The 15,093-nt window shown below is 36.6% G+C and overlaps 1 protein-coding gene across 5 annotated transcripts in view; it reads left to right on the top strand.

Moving 5' to 3' along the window:
- Positions 1-15,093, top strand: part of LOC149805897 (organic cation transporter protein-like) — a 32,360-nt gene that overhangs the window by 6,608 nt on the left and 10,659 nt on the right. For 3 of the 5 annotated variants that reach the window (XR_016419825.1, XM_089950655.1, XM_089950654.1), the window contains exons 5-6: positions 5,190-5,324; positions 11,123-11,205. Coding sequence is in view for 2 of the 5 variants with exons in the window: in XM_089950655.1 (XP_089806781.1) it covers positions 5,190-5,324; positions 11,123-11,205 (218 nt within the window). In the remaining 3 variants the exon portion in view is untranslated. The remainder of the gene's footprint in view (positions 1-5,189; positions 5,325-11,122; positions 11,206-15,093) is intronic. The other 2 variants (XR_016419827.1, XR_016419826.1) reach the window with 1 other exon arrangement.

Raw genomic sequence — 15,093 nt, 5'->3', positions numbered from 1 at the left:
GATTCATGATTGCCTGAGTATTTCTCACTTAGTCTGGATTTTTTAAATTTTAGCAGGAAAGTATTCTCTCTCTCTCTCTCTCTCTTTCTCGCACACACACACACACACACTGCTCGATGCTACTTACGGTACTCTCCCATTATCACCATCGACATAAGCGGCCATTTTCAACAAATATGTTCTTAAAACTACAAACGTGTGCTGTAATTTATTAACAATTTAAAATGTATAGCAATAAATCATTCCAGATATTTAATAAGTGGATTATGATTTAATATTGCAAGTAGTGAATGTAGTTCAATGAGGAAATGTTACAGACTTACAGCAATAGAAAACAATCGTAGTTTCATATATAGGAATAATGTCCATGCTTGATAAGTACCTGTGTTTGGGACTATAAAATTGCAGTGAAAGCCTTAATCTAAGTAGCTTTGAAATATCACTTGAGAGTAAAAGTAATGAGACATTCCACACTTTATTAAAACTGATACACAATAACAGCTTGTTTATGTTATACATTCACTCGGGTTTATGTTCCATGGGAAAAATACGTTCAGGGCAGTCTTTACTTACCTTCCTAGCTGTATTGATGTCTTGTATTTAATAAATAGTATAGAACGCTTTTTGCAGTTATTCTTCAGTAACAAATAACATTACAAAAACGTTAGTAACTTCCCATTACTAAAGTGCGTGTGTTTATTCTTCTTTCCATCCTGTCGTTTTCTTTTTTTATTTCACTAAATGTGTGATAATGTTGCTGCGGGTTCGGAGTTATTAGGATTGGAAAGGAAATGACAGTTTTGTTTATAAAGGGATAGCAGGGGAAGAGGGATACGCTTTTTTATAAAGGGGTCATGGGTTTTAGGGGATAGGGAAGTAAAAAATTTCATTGTAAGGGACTTAACTTCTATTTGTTTTTACTCTTTCTTTTAAATCCGTCTCTCTGTGGTCATAGATGCGTGAGTAAGGGTCGCTCTTAAAGGCGCGTGGTTTTCACATTACATTTACCGTTCGAGTGGAGACGAATGCATGTTAAACTTACGGCATAATGTTAGTTCCTGTTCAAGATCATATGGACCCTTATTCCTGTCTATGAATTTATTGACATTTGTCTTTATATTTTTATTTTAAAAAATTCACAATGAACGTCGTTTCTCTCTCCCTCTCTCTCTCTCTCCCCCTCCCCCCCCCCCTTCTCTCTCTCTGGAATTTACAGAATCAGTCGAAAAGTCTTTCTCATAGGCACCCAATTTAAAAAAAAAGAGAGATTCTACTTAATCATTAGCAATATGCATGTATACGTTTTATGTTTGTGTATGTCATAATGATATGATGTGGTCACGATTTACCTTAGTCAAAATATATATATGTAAGAAAATATAGAACCGTTGCGTTTCTTCTTCTCCCCATCCAAGCTCTTCAAAAGGTACTCATCATTCTGAATGTAGAGTTATTAAAAACTTTAATATAAAATGTCTCAAACCTTATAAAAAAAATCTTGACTTCATACAAGCCAAATGCATTTGTCTGAACATGTAACAAAATAACGCCGGTCTCCAAAAACGTTTCTGGGAATATTGTTATCTCTCGTTCTAATGTAACATTAGCTAGGCTAACATGAAGTTAGTGTACGGCTGGTAGAATTAAACGATTCAAAAATAAATAAATAAATAAATAAATAAATTCAAAAACCAAATCTGGCAGACTCCAAATTTTGTTGTTGAGTCTGTCGTAATTACTCTCCGTAGGCTAAATGTACCATAGACCATATTTCTATGTGATGAAAATTTAGAAGCCTTCTCTGTTTCTTCTTCTGTCCATCATAACTCTTTATAGGGTACATTTCACTCATATTAAATGTCAGTTGCAGTTTAGGGTACATTTCACTCATTTTAAATGTCAATTGCAGTTTAGGGTACATTTCACTCATTTTAAATGTCAATTGCAGTTTAGGGTACATTTCACTCATTTTAAATGTCAATTGCAGTTTAGGGTACATTTCGCTCATATTAGATGTCAATTGCAGTTTAGGGTACATTTCACTCATTTTAAATGTCAATTGCAGTTTAGGGTACATTTCACTCATTTTAAATGTCAATTGCAGTTTAGGGTACATTTCGCTCATATTAAATGTCAATTGCATTTTTGCCGTTTTTAAAACTGGAATATAAAATGTTGAAACTTTACAAAATAAATTTTGACTCCATACAATCCGAATTGATTAGTTTGAAAATGTAGCAAAAATAACACTGGTTTTAAAAAATGGTTCATATGCATAATTGCATTCCGCGTTTTAGATCTGGGACGAAACTTTAACATTAGGTAAGTCAAGCTCATAGAATTAAAAAAAAAATTTGAACAAATTTGAACAAAATAGAAAATTAAAAAAATGTAGAAACCAAATCTGGCAAACGCCAAATTCTGCCTAGCAATGTGAAAAAAATATGACTTATGTCTGAATCATGTGCGATTTTTTTTCACTCACGTGCGATAAACGAAACTTTTGTAATGAGTGAACAGATCTAAAGATAAAAAGTTGGCCAGTGTAAGGATGGCAAAATTGTGTATAAAAAACTGATGAATGAAAATTTGCCAAACCTAATACTAGGTATGTATGAAATCCAACTTGCTGCCAGTATTTTTTATTTTAAAGCCTATTTTAGTGCAAATCTTAAAAAGATAGCCTCAATTCTATATGTTTGTAAAAGGTGAGACAATGAATGTCCTTAAATGTCTTTACGTTTTCTTCTTTTCATCCTTTTCTTTCACTACAAAGGTAAATTTAAAGTGCTTATGAGAATTGTAAGGGGATGGTAATTTTATCTATATGGAGATGGAAGAGTAATGGGGTTGGGGTTTTGCCTTTTTAAGGGGATAATAGGAAGATAAGGAACTAGGGAAGTTAATTTTGTTCATATGGAATTTAAATTCTATTTATTTAACCCTCCCTTTATATCGTACTTCGTCCCTATGCTGATGAGTAACTAGGAACGCGATTCACTCAAAATGGTGTTCGAGTTAATAAGTATATGGGTTTGGGATAGTATAGGTGGAGGAGTATTGAATAGTCGGACACTTGGTTTTAACATTACTTTTTTCATCAGACAATATATTTGTCTATATTCCCTTGATCCCCATTCCCAAAAGAGACAACATGAGTCATACTGCTAATTCCCTATTGACCGACCCCCAAGTGACATTTTGTCACCTAAGTGATATTTCCGTGTTAAATTCTCGTTAGAGGCCAGGGAGCCATCTCCAAATTAAATTCTCCGTATGCCTCATCAACCCAATACGAATTTTAAAATAGGATTTCACATGTTGTTATAAATCCACAAAGATGGCAGGGCTGCAATCTTCTTTAACATCATTTCCTTTTGGGTCTAATGAGCCTCACGATGCTACTTATATTATCAACAGTCAAAACAAATTTTTGTCTTTTTCTTCTTTTTCTTCCCGAAATGACCTATTTTTTTCCACAAAGCCATTTCACACGATTCTTGAATAGTTAGTCTATGAACATTATTTGAATCGTATACTTTAGTATGCAAAAGGTATATTTGTTTAATATTTTCTTCTGTAATAGACCACTCCGGTGGCCTAGTGGTTAGAACGTCCGCCTCGGAAGCGGGAGGTTGCGGATTTGAACCTCGGCCGAGTCATACTAAAGACTTATAAAATGGTACTAACAGCTGCTTCGCTAGGCGTTCTGCATTAAGAGGTTAGTGTCAGGACTGGTCGTACTGGTGTCAGGATAATGTGACTGGGTGGGACATCATACTACGTGTCTGCAGCATGATGCCCCCCGTGCTATACATCATTATAAACAGTCACACTGCAGACATCGAACTGATATGACTGAAAAATTGCTAAAACTACGTTACAAATTCAAACACACACACACACACACACACACACACACATCTTCTGTAATATATTAAGAGATCAGCTGTTCAAATGCTTTTTTTAAATAACATTTTACAGTATTCAGTATATATATATATATATATATATATATATATATATATATATATATATATGTGTGTGTGTGTGTGTGTGTGTGTGTGTGTGTGTGTAATTTCAACATGCTACTATATGTTTGCTCGTTTGCTTTCTAGATTTGTTGTTATTTCATAAATACTGTCATTTATTGTAAATGTAAAAGGTATATAATTTCTATTTTTAGTTGTTTATTTATTTTGTTCCTTAACTTATTTTTTTATACGCAGCACGTGTTTAAAATTCAGAGATATTGTCCACATTCTTCAAGTGCTGGCATACTTGTATACAATCTGCAGTTTCAGATTTGATGACAACGCATTTATTCAGGATGTAAGGGTTCCTATGCATCAGGTTTATCTTGTTCAGACAGAACTTTACAAGCCCATAAACTTTTTTTCGCATCAATATATTTGTATGAAGTTAAAGTCACCCTTTCCTGTTCATTCTTTACATTCTCTTATTTCAAATGGTGAAACTGCTGTCTCGTGTTTAAACTCTGTGAAAAACGTTTAAAAATATTACATATATGGTAACAGTTCAGAGAACGGCAATTTTACTTTGACCTATATACCAGGAAAATAAAATGGGCTATTTTATGAAGATTAACTTGCCTAACAATAATTACAGTCATTGGAGTTAGTAGGGCTATGACATTGTCGCCTCCTGTCCTTTTTCAAAAGTAGACCTGTACAATCTTTTTATTTACAACGTGCTATTCCAGAGTTCAGAGCGACTTACTTTTAAAAAAAAACGTAACAAAGGTGTGTGACTATATAAGTCATCGACCACTTCAATTTATTCTTTTTCTTTGTTCTCAAACTGCACAAATTTCACTTCCATTGGATGACAGTTTGTATAGGGGCACACCTTTTTATTTTGTTTTAAGTAGACTTGTTCAGCTTTACATGATGGAACAATAATAACAACATCAATAATAATAATAATAATAATAATAATAATAATAATAATAATAATAATCAGGGGTGAACATTTTCAGAAAGTTTTCTAAATGATACAGTCAACTGATGTACGGGCGTAGAGTTTTCAGCCCGTACAACCTACCACGCGTGGGGGAGGGCGAGTAGCGATGCTTCTGCATGATGGAACAACAAAAGAGGGCCGCGTTAGTTCAATGAGTCCTCTTTTACGTTTTTGCTTTAAAACTGTTATCATCTTACTCATTTCAGGCTAAACTATGGTTACTCTTTCTATGCCATAACATTTGGAGTGAGTGCTTTATCCGGTGACTTGTTCCTGAATATATTTCTAGTGAGCATTGTAGAACTTCCTGCTCAGCTAATCCCCTTCATCCTCAACAAAAGGTAAATCTACCAATTTGCTTTGTGTGTGCGTTCTGCTCCGACAAATCTACGTTGTCTTCGTACGCTTAATCGACAGCCTAACCTATCTTTTTATGCTAATGACATGGTATAAATATATTTCGGCTACCCGTCATGGCAAGACAGCAAACGGTATAACCCAGTTTAATTTTATCCTAGAGCCATACTCTAGACCTATTTCGTCTGAACGTGCTTGTCCAACAGCCTAACCTATATATTTTTTATCCTAAGGACATGGTATAAATCTACTTCATTTGGTTGTCAGATCGGGCAAAGCCTGCTACCGTAAGTAACAGTAAACGAAACTACTTGTGGATGTTGACCCAGAGTGAACACTTGTATCACTCAGGCAAGCCTTTCTGATTATCCCCCAACCATGACGCAGATGGCAAGAACTATGTGGACATCGCAGAGTATTAGCTCAGATGCAGTAAACTATAATGGACATTCACTGCATCCGAACCTGTCTTCATCAGTCTCGACACTGTTGTGCCACTTTGAGACAGGCCTGAAGCAGGGAGTGAGGACAACTCTGCAAACTTTCCCTCACTTAAATCAACTCACGAGCAAACCATGACACTACTCCCCCCAAGGGATGTTTCATTCTAGAAGGGTAAACAAGCTCACCATCCTTGGAGACTCCTGTGCTAAAGTCGGCACTGATCGCTAAACAAGACCAAGTGTCAATGGCAGAAATGGTTATGGTAAATGCAACAATAACAGACTCTTTCGCTAAGGAAATACGCTAAAAAAAACTTCCTCATCACTAACACAATCTTCAGCCAGAAAACCCACAACAAGACGCTTCTAACAATGCTATATTATTGCCTACATCATTGTCACTCTCCTAGCAATGTCATATTATTGCCTACACGATAGTCAGGGGGAGACACAGGCCTGATGTCCGATTGATGAAAACCATGAGAAGTGTAGAATGCTGGATTGACCACAGGATCATAATAATCTCTAAACTCAACATCCGGAAAATTGTTGAATCACCTTTTCTATCACACTAATCAAGGGTTCCTTTCAGAGAGTCATTGTGGCTTCAAGAAAAGACAAAGAACCGAAGACATGGCGATTGCAGATTGTCAACTCCAGGAGAACTGCTGCAACAGAACTCCAACCTTTATTTTACATTCATCGATCTCAAAAAAGCCATTGACACAGTTAGCCCTGGAGGCCTTTGGAAGATAATGGCAAACTTTGGTTGCCCAGAGAAATACATTTATCTTGGTAGTTCGGCAATTCTATGACTGCATGGTTGTTCGTGTTGTAAGTGCTGGCCCCAACCCTCTTCAGTATGATGTTTTCTGCGATGCTTGCTGCTGCCTTCAGTGATTATGACACATGGGATCAACAAGGGACACCAAGGATACCAGGCTGACGGCAAGCTGATGAATCTGATGAAGCTGCGTGCGAAAATAAAGTCAACCAAGGTCGCTGTTAGTGGTTTCCTATTTGCTGACGACTGTTCCCTGAATGCAAAATCTGAGTATGATATGCAACACTGCGTGGAAAATTTCTCTTCAGCTTGTGACAATTTCGGTCTCACAATCTGTACCAATAAGACAGAGATGATGCACCAACCTGCAACAAGAGAAGCCTTAGGTAGAGCCTACCATCTCAGTAGGGGCCCTGAGTGGCCGATTGGTCTAAAGCGCTCTTCGTTACGGATCACTGCCATCTCACCTCTGTCTGCGTGGGTTCGAGTCTAGAATTCGACCAATGTGGGTATGTGAGAAAGCTTGCCAGTAGCTTCTCGTGGGTCGGTGGTTCTTCCCGGGGTTTTCCCGTGTTCTTCCTCCACCATTAATACTGGCCGCCATACATAGCCTATCATGTGCTGAAAAATGGCGTTAAAACCCTACAACAACAACAACCATCTCAGTAAATGGCGAAGCAGTGGACAAGATTATCCATCTAGGGAACGCACTGTCACGTGCAGTCCACATCAATGATGAAACTAACGAAGGAATTCCTAAAGCAAGTGTGGCCTTTTGCAGACTACATGCAAATGTGTGTAAGTGTACATGTATCAGTCTATGAACAAAAATTAAGGTGCACAAAGTTATTGTGTTGCCAACGCTGCTTTTCTATGCGAAACCTGAAAGGTGTACACACTCCATGCCAAGAAGCTGAACCAGTGTGACATTGGCTTCCTGCGGAGGTAAATATGAAGACGTTCTTTCACTGACAGCTATTCCAAGCATCCACACTCTGCCGAAGAAATAACAATTGAGAATGGCAGGCCACGTAACCTGGATATCAGAAGAGCGACTACCAAAGAAGATCTACGGCCAACTGAAAGAGGGATTGTGATTTTTAGGGTGGACTGAAGAAACGCTTCCAAGATTCCCTTGAATCATCATCGAAACACTTAGACCATGAATCTTGAGAAGATCTCCCACTTGACCACTCCACCTGTTAGAGTCTCCTCCACACTTGAACTACAGACTTTGAACCAAAAATAATCGAAGAGTCAGTGTCTAAGCACTAACGGAACTTCAGCATGTCCTCTATTGAACAAGTACATCCGAGTGACATTTTTCCTGTCCAGTTGGCCACTGCTAGTTCAGAACACAAATTCAATCGATCATGTACTTACGGCAACCAAAACCAGCTGGTGATGTTATGATCATCTTCGAACTTGATGGACGAAGAACTTTATCTGCGCATTATACTCAAACAAATGGCAGTCTAATATAGTTCTTAATATCTGAGAGCCATATCTACTTTGCACGTCCTGGTTCGACAGTATAACTTAGCTTGCTTTCTATCCTAAGGCTTTGGTATACATCTAATTTGACTGTGTGTCCTGGTCCATAAGCTGAGCCTAAATTTTGGTCATCCTATCAACGCACCCTGATCTAACAGCATTGCCTCTCATTATCCGACTGCGAGTTCTGCTACGGAAAACTAACCTAATTCTGTTTATTATAGAATTATGACATAAAATTATTTCGTCTGCGCGTGGGAAGCGACGTAGCTCAGTTGGTATGCGTTGGTTGCATCTGTCTGTCCTTGCGAAAGCCATGTAGGTCCAATTTCCTTAGCATTATAAAGCGAATAATGTTGAAAGTAACACTAAAAATAAAGAAATCAACCAACCATCGTCTGCGTTTCCTGGTCAGTTCGCCTAACCCAATGTTTATTTATTCTAGGGCCTTGATATAAATCTAATTCATCTGCGAGCAGGGCTTTGTTACAGTTTAAATTAAAAATATCAATAAATGGATATATGGATTGGGGGAGGGGTAAAGGTCCTAAATTACTAAAAATATAAATAATATAAATTAAGGGAGCACACAATTCCTCTCACCTCCGTATGCCCCACTCTTCCAATTTTCATAGCTCGTAAACTAGGCGACATATTCAAGAAAATGTAAGTGCAGAATTGAATCGAGTATGCCCACCGGAACTGAACATAAGCTCGAAAAGCAAATCTCATCACTTTACGTGATTATGCTTGGGGTGTTTTGGGGTGGGTGTGAGTTATCTTGTTGAATTATGTTTTCTGACAATGTTACGCTAAATTATCATTTAACATTTTCCTTTTATCCATATGTTCTATTTAGATTGTCTGCGTGTCCTCAACAGTGCCGATAATTTCAAGATCATTTGTAACGAGCTCCTGTGGTCTGAGAGTCCTCGTCCAACAGCGGAATTGACTTTATTTTATCCATTAACAATAGTATAAATCTACCTTGTCTGTGCTTATTGCATGAATTAAAAAAAAGTATTGCTAACTTTTACTGCAAGACACAGCTAAATGCACGGAATGAAAAGCATCGAGTAAAATCTGGTAGAGTTCTGATGCTTATATCAGTTTTGCACTGACTATCACACGATGAAAAAATCAAGCAAGAAACATGAGTCATTTCTTCTTTTAGCAAAGTTCCCAAGGTTCGACTAACGGAAGTCGGTTAGTATTAATATCAACGTCTTTCTGTGCACCGCTAACGTCATGTTTCAGCACAGTATAATCTTTATTGTGGACGGTATGTTTGGTGGAGTAAAAAGACCTGCCGACCCATCGGAAGCTACAGTTAAGCTTTATCGCATATCGAAGTACCAAGACTGACTCGAATCGGGGTTACAGAGGTAATATGTATGAGTGATCTGTAACGATGAGTGCCTTAGACCACTCGGCCTCCAGAGGCTCGGTAGGGTTATGCAATTTTTGAAGAGATGTGTCAGTCTTTGTGTTACAGTCATTTAAAAATACTCGAGGAGACACATTCTTTTTGTAAATAAATTGTAGATGTTCGCTGTTGGAAATAGTTTACACGATATAGTCACGATTACAAAGTTTTGAAACCTGAAGAATGGGACGCTGTTAGGGGATCACAGCATCGTCTAAAAGGGTCAATTGACGAGACCGAATTCACGCCTTAGAGATTAAAATTTAACTTTCTTTCGTCTACCTAAGCAGTTTTCTACACAATCGTTATTTAGATATTGTGGATCTTAAAAGTAGGCTACACTTACATTTCTCAATTCTCTTTTTAAAAAATTTCGCGCGTGTCAAATTTTAGAAATGCCTTTATAATATTAATAAATAGTTTCCTTTGAAGTTACGGGTCAACCTATACTACTATTGGCCTGGATACATTTTACCATTAGCTTAGTAATAGCAAACAGACCCCCAGTTCGTTATAAAATATTTCTGTCTGTAGCAATATTACCTCAAAAAGTTAATTACACAAATTTAGTTCCAAACCCGATCTTTAAAGTTTAATATTTTTACAATAATAGAGTGAACCCTTCCAGTGAATAACACACACACACACACACACACACACACACACACTATCGAAGTCTGTCAATGTAATGAAACAAAAGGATATATCCCCATCCCCAAGTCAAATTAATCCGGGTCTTATCTCAAATGTAGACAACTCTGATGTCCGTAGAGAGGGTCAGTTTTGTGTTGAGGGTCGAGTCCCTATTAAAACGGACCAGATGCTTTACATCATGGAAGTCACTTTTTAACAGTTGTGACTCACCGTGTCTCCTTCAGCTAATAATAATAAATAATAATAATAATAATAATAATAATAATAATAATAATAATAATAATAATAATAATGAGAAATGGTTGGATTTCACCGATATAACTTAAGTCTATTGTCCAAATTTCTGAGTGGATGTACTTATAGTCTAAATTTCTTTTGACTAGTCGAGTACAGTCTTACACATTAAAAATGGTAGAATATGACAAGTTACTTAAGTTGGGGGCCAGGAAATTTATTCTCCTAGTTCATCACTCGAACTAATTTTCTTTCAGTTCGAATATGTTTATTTAATTGTGATTTAGGAGACAAGGGGAAGAACAAAAGTAAGAAAATGTATCTGCTTCAGACCTTAACCCAATTAAATGTAGTGCTTGTTTTGTTTTTGTTTTGTTTTTTTTGTGTTTTTTTTCTTCTTTTTTTCTTCTTTTTTTCTTCTTTCTTTTTGGTGTGGCAACTTCTGGGTTTCAAAGTGTCGAGAATAAAGCATCTAGGCTCAGATGTCACCACGTAAGCCCTAAAGCTAACTCCAGACTTATGAATCATATTTATCAATTTAAGTCAAACTGTTAGGGAAATCTGGGCCATAGCACATAATTTTTAAACTCAAAGTCAAGCTCATAAGCACACATATTTTGATATTGTGTTCTTAAACAGAACCAATTATTAAATATGAACTTATTTTCATTTGCTTGAGTTTGTGCTCCACAACTTTATATAATTCTAATTCCGAGCTTTCAATCTCCTTATACTTTTTAATTTCAGATTTTGCCGTAGACAAGCAACCGCGTTTTGCCTGGTTGTAAGCGGGTTGTCAGCTTTAGTAGTCGCCATCGTTCAATTAATAGGTATTCTGATAAAATCTGCAAGTGCCCAACAAGGTATTCCTCCCTCCACCCTACCTCGCCTCTGTATAAGGTTCAGTAATTGTCTTAAATAAATGGAAATCACATGTGCCCGCTTTTATGCGCTAGATGCAAACAAGAGTGAGGTTGTTGGATGGGAATATGTCGTCAAAAGGATCAAGTGGGCCTGATTTCTCTTCCCTAGATAACACTACAGTAATAGTCACATGCAATAGTATTGACCATGTACGTTGATTTAGTAATAACAGCTTTAATTGACGATGTGAATGGCATCGTCTGTATTATTTCAACCGGATGCTTCTTGCTATCAGTGACCTGTTTTTGCGAACATATCAGCATCATTTGTTAATGAATTTCTTGTAACAAGGCTTCGTGTAAAATTTTAATAAATCCTTTAGAATATATTTCAAGTAGAAGTGGTTCAAAGTTTTTCTAAGTTTCCTTAGCGCGGCCGTATTTACTAGTGTTGACAAAAGGGTACTTTTTGTCACATTTTGCTAAATTTCAATTTTAGAGTTTGAGAAGTTACTTAAAGGTTTTCAGTTTTCAGCATTGATAGTGATATTTGATAGCCGACCGGATTCATTTGAATAAATAAGTCTCTCAAATGGACTGACGTTATAGTGGGCGAAAATAATTTACAGGAATTCAAGATAGGACAGTTTCTTCCTTTTAACTGTTACGTGTTGAGACCGTCTCATATGTTCTTCAGCGATAACAAGATTTTCAAATTAGCTGCTCTGGTGCACATGCTGGTTGTCAGGTTTGCACCGTTATCATTCAGGACAAAAAAAGAACTCACTGGACGTATTTTATTTATGAAAACCGCATGCAACAATGTTCATCCATTGGGGGGGGGGAGTAAGAATAACAAAACTTTTAAGACAGCCATATACGACGCACGATCACAACCATTTTCATGTATGATCATACAAGTATCATAAGATATTTATTACTGAAAACCATGTGTTGACATAGCGATCAATTTAGGAGGAGTTGAGATAATGAGGGTGGTCGTATTGAGGGTTAAAAATTTTCATTAAGAAGCAACTCCACGCTGTTAGAACTCTTCTTAAAACAAGCTGCCACGTTAAGATGACAGTTCATTTAACAGGAGTATCGAAAACAAAATTTTCAAGATAGCCTCATAACGGACGTCAGAACAGCATCATTTTAATTTAGGATGCAAAAGTAGTAAAACCAAGATGATTTTCAAAGTAACAACTATGACAGTCATATTAGACATCAAATGGTCACCATTTTCATATATGACTAACTAGACATTATTAGACGTCGTATAGTGACAATATCATGTCAACAAGACTTTCCCTTCAGAAGAAGAAGTGATAACAATTTTTCCAGATCGCCGCTTTGGCATCCATATTAGATCTCATGTCTGTCCCATTTTTATTTCAGACCAACTAGATAGCTTAAAAAGTCTTTTTGTGAAACCCCATGTTAGTATAACTTGCAATTCAGGAAACTAAGCGATGACAAGATTTTCAAGATGGCTGCTGCGGAAGCCATATTTTACCTTAGATACGTCCCATTTTTATGTTGACCCAACTTGACACCTAAGACGTCTATTTTACGAGTAAACCTTATTTTGATACTATCATCCATTCAAGAAGATTAGCGATAACACGATTTTCAAGATAACCAGTATATGGTGGCCACAATTGGATGTCAGATCAGCACCATTTCCATTTAAGGCTATCTGGACATCAAAAGCAGTCTTCTGGTGAAAACTATATCTCATGCAACATTTTGATCAGGTGGAATTGTGATAATCAAAATCTGCAAGGTGGCAGTCGGCCATATTGGATATCAGATCGGCACCATTTCTATTTTATGGCCAAGCTGGACATCCTAAGAAGCCTTTAGTTAAAACCCCATATTGATATGACCATCCATTGTAGGATGGGTAGCGATACTAAGATTTTCAAGATGGCTCCAAAATGGCGGCCATATTGGACGTCAGATCTGCAGTATTTTCATTTAGGACAGATCAGATGACATAATTAGTTCTTTAGTGAAAACTCTCAAGTTAATATGTTCAGTCATTCAGGAGGACTGACGATAACAAAATTGTAAACATGGCCGCTTTGGCAAACATATTGGTTGTCCGAGCAGCACCGTTTTCATTTCAGACTGTGTGTATAAATGCCATGTCATTCCTAAAAGTAGTTTAGGAGGAGTACGATTACAAATTTGTACTGAAGGACGGAAGGACGAGGGACGAAAGACTATCCCATAAGCTCTTCTGATCTATGACCAGTAGAGCTAAAACACACTGCTGCCCATTTTACAGAATAGCGTGTCGGTATCAAGCATTGCTCAGTCCTCGGGCATGCTTGAATACTTGATGCCAGAATAAAATTCGATCAGATTCCGTTGTTTGATTTTGATGTATCGTTCAAAGTGTTTTTATTATTTTGTTTATTTCATAAGTAACGGCTTCCATTGTTGATGGCTGATTGGCATTATTTGTACAAAATTTAAAGGCCTTTATGCCAGGATGGAATCTTTGGAATTTTGGATGAATTGTTTGGAGTACTTTATGAGAGAAATGAAGGAAATCGTCGTTTTTAAATATATTTTAAACACTTTTTTTTGGTTAACGACGACTATATTTCATGGCGGATTGGCATCGTCTGTTTAAACAAAATCGGAAGGTCCCTGTCTCGAATGTTTCTCTCAAATTTGGTCATTTTCTCGAGGTGCAATTTGAAAAGGAGTGTTTAAAGTTTTCTTCTGTTTTAAACTACTTTTTGATCAGCAGTCATTTTTTAGGCGATCCGGCAATTATATGTGCAAAATTGAAAAGAATTTAATATATATATTAATGTGAAAACGGAGGGTAGAGAGAGAGAGCAGCCCTGTACTAGCTACAAACAAGTTGAACAAGGTGAGATTTACTTTACAAATTGGTTGGGGTTTTGGGGAGGGTGATGGGTGAGGTGGGGTGGATACTGACCCGAATTTCCTTTCTCGTTTCCCGGACTTCCACATTTTCAGGAGAGAGAGGGAGAGTCGGGGTGGGGTCTTACTACCGGTTGGTGATAAGGAAAAAAATAGTACGCACATATTGGACGTGAAATGGTAAAGTCAGTTAGTTCGGACCTGAACTTCGTTAAATTGAATTATTATTTTTGACGACACTGATCTCTTTTGTTGGTTTCCCGGTACTACTTAACGATGACAGGACAATAGATGAATTTGCTGTACATAAGTGGATTTAGGTATAGGAAGGTTTTTCTCGAATGCGATAATGTGTTTAACAGCCAGTCGAGTGTAATTGACTCCTAATGTATAAACTTACAACAGTTATGACCGTCTAATTAGGTCTTTTAATCGCCATTGTCAATGTGTGTTTCCTGCATTTGCTAACACAGTCAGACTACTGTATAATAAGAACACAATGTTAAAAATGTACCTTGCATTCTTTTATTATTTTTTTTTTGTTGGTATAAATATATTAGGAGTTTTAATGAAAATATAAAACAGATCAAGTAACTGTGATCAAAGTAGAGTTACCCCTCCCCCCTTTTTATTGAAAGTACTTGGGCTAAAGCTTCATCTGACATGGGAAACAAAAGAGAATGACACAGTTTAGTTGTTTCCTGTTAACGATGGAAAGACCTAATTATGCCCAGACTGTGCACAAAATCTTAGTGTATATATATATATATATATATATATATATATATATATATATATATATATATATATATGTATATATATATATATATATATATATATATATATATATATATATATATATATATATATATATATATATATATAACGATTTGCTTGGGAGATTGGTGGGAATAACCACAGTTTTAATCGTTCAAATCATTTTGTATT

This window comes from Sinohyriopsis cumingii, chromosome 2 (assembly GCF_028554795.1).
Source record: "Sinohyriopsis cumingii isolate HCF-2022 chromosome 2, ASM2855479v2, whole genome shotgun sequence".
Classification (NCBI taxonomy): domain Eukaryota; kingdom Metazoa; phylum Mollusca; class Bivalvia; order Unionida; family Unionidae; genus Sinohyriopsis; species Sinohyriopsis cumingii.
The sequence above is the reverse complement of the archived record's forward strand: the minus strand, read 5'-3'. Positions and strand labels throughout refer to the sequence as shown.